This window comes from Buceros rhinoceros, unplaced genomic scaffold, assembly GCF_000710305.1.
Source record: "Buceros rhinoceros silvestris isolate BGI_N320 unplaced genomic scaffold, ASM71030v1 scaffold21677, whole genome shotgun sequence".
Lineage (NCBI taxonomy): Eukaryota > Metazoa > Chordata > Aves > Bucerotiformes > Bucerotidae > Buceros > Buceros rhinoceros.
In genome coordinates, this window is record NW_010420716.1 from 8564 (window position 1) to 15321 (window position 6758).

Sequence of the window (6758 nt, forward strand, 5' to 3'; positions counted from 1 at the left end):
AACATTGAGCAGCTGCCATTGAACAGTGTGATTGCTGTTTCTTGCAAATTTTTCTTATCCTATGAGGAACCAGCACATCAACAGTTTCAGTTTGGGTGGCTTTGTCTTTTTACAATGGGGTGTTACATTTGTCGTCTTCGTGTTAGTGATGTTGAAGGTACTGTAGAGACCATTAATGCCCAAGTTTCCAAACCCAAATGCTGTTTAGGATGTACTCCTGAAGTATACAGTTGTATGTGTTTGACTCTTTGGGATCGAAAGTAAAAACTTGCATGATACCAAGTTAATACTTATTGTTCTTAACAGGCTTTTTACAGGCTTCCTCTTCATTTGAGGTGAAAGATTCAAGTGGTAAGGTCTGCATAATCGCTGATCTGACAGCAGCCTTCTCAGTGGAATACAAAAGCAATGGGCAGAAAGAGGTATGGGAGGTATCTCACTGCTTGTTTGTAGCTTGTGTTTATAAAATGCTTAGTATTTCCGCATGTGTGCAGTATTTAAATTTTGAACAAATATTAGAAACTGCTTTAGCAAAGATTTTCCCCCCTTCCAGTTATGTTGCGTCAATTTTCATTATTACTGGTGCTGCTTCTAATTAAACAGGGTTAAGGCTGCCTGAAACTACCACAAACAATACATGCGTGAAATTACTTTTGTGACTGAAATTCCACAGCAGGCCTACTGGCAGCTAAAATGGCTTTCACTGGAGCTGTAAAGGCAAAAACGCTGCCAGTTGTGATGGTGAACTGGTTATACTGACATGGACTAAATCTGAAGTGGCAGTTGGCATGTAGCTTTTAATCTTCCCTGAAGTGTGTGGTGATCTCACTGAGCAAATCGCTAGAGTTTAGTGTATCTACCGGCGAGTGCAGTCCATGCAAGTTGTTCCATATTAACAGCAAGAGCCTGTTAATGGGAAGTTAATTTTTATTTGTAAATACTCTGCTTTTTAGTTACTTTTTTGGTATCTTTACTACTGAACAGCAATTGTGGTTTATTTGTAATCTCATTGCAGTTGCATGTTTTGAGCCACTCTTGTTGAAGTTGTGGGTTTTTTCTAGCCATCAGTGTAACATGAAATTAAAAAAAAATCCTGCTTTGCCAGAGGTACACTTGCTATGTGTGATTTGAACTGACAGTTATGTTGCATAGCCCAGTTTTTCAGTGGTGCCGATGGTGTGAAATCCTGCTGATATTGGTGTGCAAGTGTGCATTCAGAGGTGACTACTTTCATTAAGATGCTTTTGGCTGGTTCTTCTTGTAAGCAGTAAGCTCGAAACTTTCCAGTAAACATTGTATTGGTCTCCAGGTACCACATTACTTCTTTTTATATAATAGACTTAAAGTATTATAGCCAAACTATGTAGGCAATACTGTTTGCTCTTGGTTTTGCTCAATTGTACTACAAGTAGCAAAACTTCGTTTCTCCCATTTTCATGTGTCTGGAAAAAAAAACTCACCAAATTTGATTTGCCCAGTACAGAAGCACCTGCTCAGTCATAATGCTAGTTTAGGGGAAGAGAAGTCTAAGAGGTGCTGTGAACATGTAGTGTTTTGTCCTCAAATTTGAGAGCAACACTCTTAGATATACAAGTGCCAGTAACATGCCACTTGCTATATATGGATATATAAATAAACATCATGTAGAATGCGTGAATGTCAGCTCTGTTTTATAATTGTTTCATAGAATATTTTAAAAGTGTAAGGAAAAGTTGATACATCATCCCATTTACCTGTGTTTTGTTTTTTACCCCACAGTTTGTACACTTTTTTCTTCCACAAAATGCTACAGTGGAGCCACAGAGCTCATGTGGTAGAGATAACACATCTCATCCAGTTCTAGTGTTGGGTTTTGGAGCAGGACATTCATTAAGCCTGAATTTCTCAGAACACGCAGACAAGTACCAAGTTGAAGAGCTAGTTTTCCACTACAATCTGTCAGATGCAACTTTATTCCATAACTCAACTACAGGTAAAATGAAAACTTCCTGTTCTCGTTGTGTAACCCTTCCAGATGTAATCTGGTTTGTTTCTGTAAATACTGTTACATACTAATGCAGTATAATCTTTTTACAGGAGATGTGAAGAGAGTATCACATAAAAATATTATTCAGGCGTATATGGGCACAAAATACAGATGCATCAGCTCCAAGCAGATCAATATGAAGAATGTGAACGTTACTTTTAGCAACGTTACTTTGGAAGCCTATCTCACAAATGGCACTTTCAGTACAAACAGTAGGTATCTTGTAGCAGAAAACGTACTTGGTGAGCTAATATTTCCAATAATAGATTTATTTCTTTTTAAGTCTTGACTAATGTTGAGGCAGGTGCAAACTGAATCTGAAGTTCTGATAGCTGCATCTTTTGAAATGAATGGACCTACTTCAGGTTTTCTGTGTAGGGGTGTCAGCATCCACGATTAGAAGATAGTACACTGTGTTCCCATGGGTTTTGTACAGGTATTAGGGAACATTCCTGTGTTCATGAGTATTTATGGGTGTAAACATGTGCTGCAGTAGGTTGACTGGGCACGTGGCCAAAATCTTGGTGTAAGAACTATCAGATAACTTCCAAGCATTATGCCTCTACCAAAGTCATTTGAACTCTGGGGAAAATTAGTGATATAATGGCAGACAATAGAGAACTGATCTGCAGGGATCAGATGTGCACATCTTCCTACAGCAGGCTTTATGTAAGCTGTAACAGTGATGTTCCTTCTCTGTCAGGCTTGATCACAAAGTGACTTTTTGTCCTGCTTGCTTGTATTGAAAAAGATTTCATATGTCACTGCTGTAATGATTAGATGACAAACTGCTCCATGGAGTGTTTGTGTCCTTTGCTTTTGTGGCAACACTCTTCTAGCATGCAGCCATGGAAACTGAAGACCTATGCTGTCTTAAGGAGCGATAAGTCTTTGACTTACTTTTGGGGCAAGTAAGACGTCTTTATCTTCTGTGGGAAATGCAGAACTCCTCTTATGCTGTTAATCCCATTCATTTATCCACCTGTTAAATTGAAGTGACTCTAAAAACTAAGGTAATCAGTGCTGGCATAGGATGAATACATTGAACAAATGCCTTCTACTGGTGTATCTCTGTCTTGTCCTATATCTCTGAAAAATACTTTGCCTGGTGATATGGTGGTAGTGATGATGATATGGTAATACTGGCATTGACTTTTATGGCTGCCTCATGTGTATGATTCTCTGTATCAGTCATTTCCCATTCAGTGAACTAGTTTGCAGCAAAGGTGTGGACCTACATTTGTCAGTTAAAAAAAAATCTGATTTCTGTTACTCCAATCTTCAGAACTATCTTGTTTTTTAAATATGATATATTGATCCAATTATCATACCAGATAACTATAAGTGATCAGTTAGCAGTCTTGAACATAAGCTGTGGTATTGGGAAGAACTGTTTAACTCCTGCAGAACTTCAATAAAATCTCTCTGCTCTGTAATACTTTCCTTCTGTTCTTACATAGTCCTTTGGTAAAAAAATTCAATACTGTATTATGTCTGGAGTGTGTTCCTTATGCAATACAAGTTTGTCAGCATTTGCTTTACCTTCTATTCCTATATTTCCTTCTCTTCCTTAGATTAATATAAATGCTTTAATTTACCATGAGCACTTTCCAAAAGTCACTTTTCTCCATCCTGTGGTATCGCTGTCTTGGTGAAACTACTGCTCCTCTGAAAAAACACGTGGTTTCCTATGATCCTGGGATGGACGCTGATCTGAGTTCAAACTTTGGTTTTTGTTTGCACATTCCTGTTACCCATACTGCCATACATGTTTTTACTACGGTTTTGGGTCTGCACCCAGATACTTTTTCCATTTCTACTGTACAATGAGCTATCTTTTTTCTTGTTTTGTTTTTTTATTCAGATGGTTAAAGAATTCTTATTCTTTTTTTAATCTTCCTGACCCTGAAATCATGCTGTTCTTTCCAGATGAGTTCCTTACTTTCATTCTTGTAGCCTTAAGCCTTCTTGTAGCCTTAAGCCATTCTTGTAGCCTTCTCCTGTCCTTTTGGCAGCTCGTTACTGATAAACTTTAGATCTGGAGTTCTCCCTTAATTTTTTTCCTGCAGCTCGTTCATGCTGCTGGTGATCTGGACAAGGCTCACCAAAGGGAAGAAGAGTCAGTTTTCAGTGCATCTGTGCATTGTTAGTAATGGTAACTCCCATCACTGTACCCAGAAATTAGTGACTGAGGTTATGGTAGTTATCTGCAGCTCTGAAGAAAAGAAGGCTTTAGTTTTACCTGTAGTGGTAGCTTTGTCAGCTGTTTTCCTGTAACTATCAGAAAAAGATGTAAGAATTTCTTCAAATCTGTCTTGAAGGCTTACTAGGAGCTATGGAGTAAAATCAGTTCAGTAAAAATACTGCACCCAGACTCCACCTGGGATAAGCTTCCACTCAAAGTGATTTCATTGTTTTCTTTTCTGCCAACTTGAGTGAGAGGCTGTATGCAGACAGGGGGAAGTTCTTCTTTGAAGTGCCAAGTAAAGCTACAGTTTCATTATTTGTGAGGAAATGATCGCATTGTGGGACCTGACAAGTATCAGTCTTCAAAAGATAGGGTCACTCTTCCATTCGTCCACTTCCCTCGGCTCTTTGACTTTCCAGAAATGGAGTAGAAATAGGAGAGCTTGCTATGTTGGAGTCTCTGTGACTTCAGAATGTGTGGCTAGAGTTCCTCTTTTTGAGCCCTGTTTGAAAGTTAAGTTGCTGTTTAAGTGCAGAGGCTCTTTATTAGATATCTCCTATCCGTAAGATATGTACGGATTAAAGTCTAGATGTTGGCCCTTTGAATCAGAATTAACTGCTGCTGCAGTTGCTGTCATCCTTACAAAGTTGCAAGCTGTTATCCCTGACATGTGGAGATGACCTTGGCTTGGAACCTGAGAGCTTCTACCACAGTAATGTGTTTGCCACGACCTTTGGTTTTGGCTTAGATGTTCAAAAGAGGAACCTTCTTGTCTCCCAGATCAAGTTAAGATCTTGCTGCCAGGTATTTCTGAGTACTCTGGAAAAGAAATCTGTCAGTGTTCTTTCTCTCTTCTTTTGCCTTGGAAATTGCTGAATTGGATGAAAAGAGAAGGCAGTCTTACACATCTTCACTGGGCCTTGTACCCCTGGGCGTAGGGGTGGCTACTACTGCAGGACTAAAGGGAGGCTGGATGTGAGAGGATATAGTGGAACATTTGCCATCAGAAGCAGTGTCTTAGGAACCTTTTGTTAAGGATAGAATAGCCACAGCACTGCTATGAGCACTTGAGAGATCCAGGTGTATTTTAATGTTACTGTGGGTATTGCCAAAATAATGACATGAATCCTCACAACCTGGTAGTGTAACTGAGGGAGGGAGGGGAAGGAGAACACCACATCTCCTGCAAAACCACTTCTGGAAAGAGGACAGAACTGTTCCTTTCTTCTAGCACATGGGTGCCCAGGGTGTGTGGGGTAGACATCTCAGCCTTACCGTGAACATAAGGCAGAAACACTGGCTCTGTTGACATAGCAGTATCTTATTTATCCTGACTTGATAGCAAAGTAAAATGATGGACATGAATGAAAGCAAATGTGGTCACCATGAACTTCTGGAAATAACAGCAGAGGTGTCATTTTCATCTGCCAGCCTTTAAAAGTGTCCCAAACTTTGCAACAAGAGCTTAGGTAAAGCTTCACCATTGTGTTTCTCAGCTTTTGTTATCTTCTATTAGGAAAAGCTACTAGAAATTGTGTCCTCCTTTCCCTTGAGGATTAAAAACGTAGAACATCCTACAGCTTCACTTTGTTTGGTAATGACTGTTTTCCTTTCTCTCCAGAGACAGAATGTCATGAAGATATGGTCTCTACTACTACTATAGCACCTACAACTCCTAAACAGACTACTAGCCAGGTTCCAACAACCAGCCCAGCACCAACTGCATTGCCCCCCAATCCTACAGTTGGTAAATACAATGTGACTGGTCCAAATGGAACCTGTGTACTTGCCTCCATGGGGTTACAGATTAATATCACCTATGAAAAAAAAGATGAAAAGGTACTTTTTTTTCTTCAAAGCCTTCAGATTCCTTCTTTGGGGAAGATTTGGTAAATTATTACAGGCTAACTTTTTTCCTTTAAAAGTCCCAGTTCTTTGTAGTATTCATCCATGATTGTCCCCTATTTGAATGGCTTAACTTGGACTAGACTAGTGATGAATCAAAAGTTTGCTTCTACTGACAGTGATCAGGAAAGATTTTTCCATTCAGTAAGAGTACTAAACTTGTTTGTCAAATCCAGTGAGTGTTTATGGCTGTTCTACAGGAGCAGTAAAAATTACCAAGATATGAGTAGGGGGAATGCTATTATCAAAGATGCCTTATAAACAAGATTTTTAAACTGTTTAGTAAAATACGGGAATTTGGCCTGAGGCACCTGAATTAAAACAGTATAAAAGACTATTAGAAGGGAAAATCATTATTACTGAAAATCTGGACAGTCTTGTGACTTAGTTTACAGCACCAAAGAGGCTTGGGTTTGACTTTAATGCTTAAGAGCTACTTAACGGCTGATTTTAATAGCAAAAATGCTATTTATTGGGTTTACATTAAGATCCAGCCCCAGCACAGGTTCTTTTCCTCCATTGTTGATGCAAAGCACCACGGACAAACCCGTTACCTGCTAACCAGCATGGCAGAGCTGTGAGGAGCAGTCCCAAAGGGACTGCCGAAGGCCCTCAATAGGAAATGGTGACCAAGGTTCA

The 6758-nt window shown here is 39.4% G+C and overlaps 1 protein-coding gene across 1 annotated transcript in view; it reads left to right on the forward strand.

Annotated features, from left to right (window-relative positions):
- Window positions 1-306: 306 nt before the first annotated feature.
- Window positions 307-6758, forward strand: part of LAMP1 (lysosomal-associated membrane protein 1) — a gene marked incomplete at both ends in the record, with an annotated part of 8985 nt that continues 2533 nt past the window's right edge. Inside the window, 4 exons of the mRNA XM_010139411.1 lie at window positions 307-422; window positions 1759-1972; window positions 2077-2238; window positions 5836-6053. Coding sequence (XP_010137713.1) covers window positions 307-422; window positions 1759-1972; window positions 2077-2238; window positions 5836-6053 — 710 coding nt within the window. The remainder of the gene's footprint in view (window positions 423-1758; window positions 1973-2076; window positions 2239-5835; window positions 6054-6758) is intronic.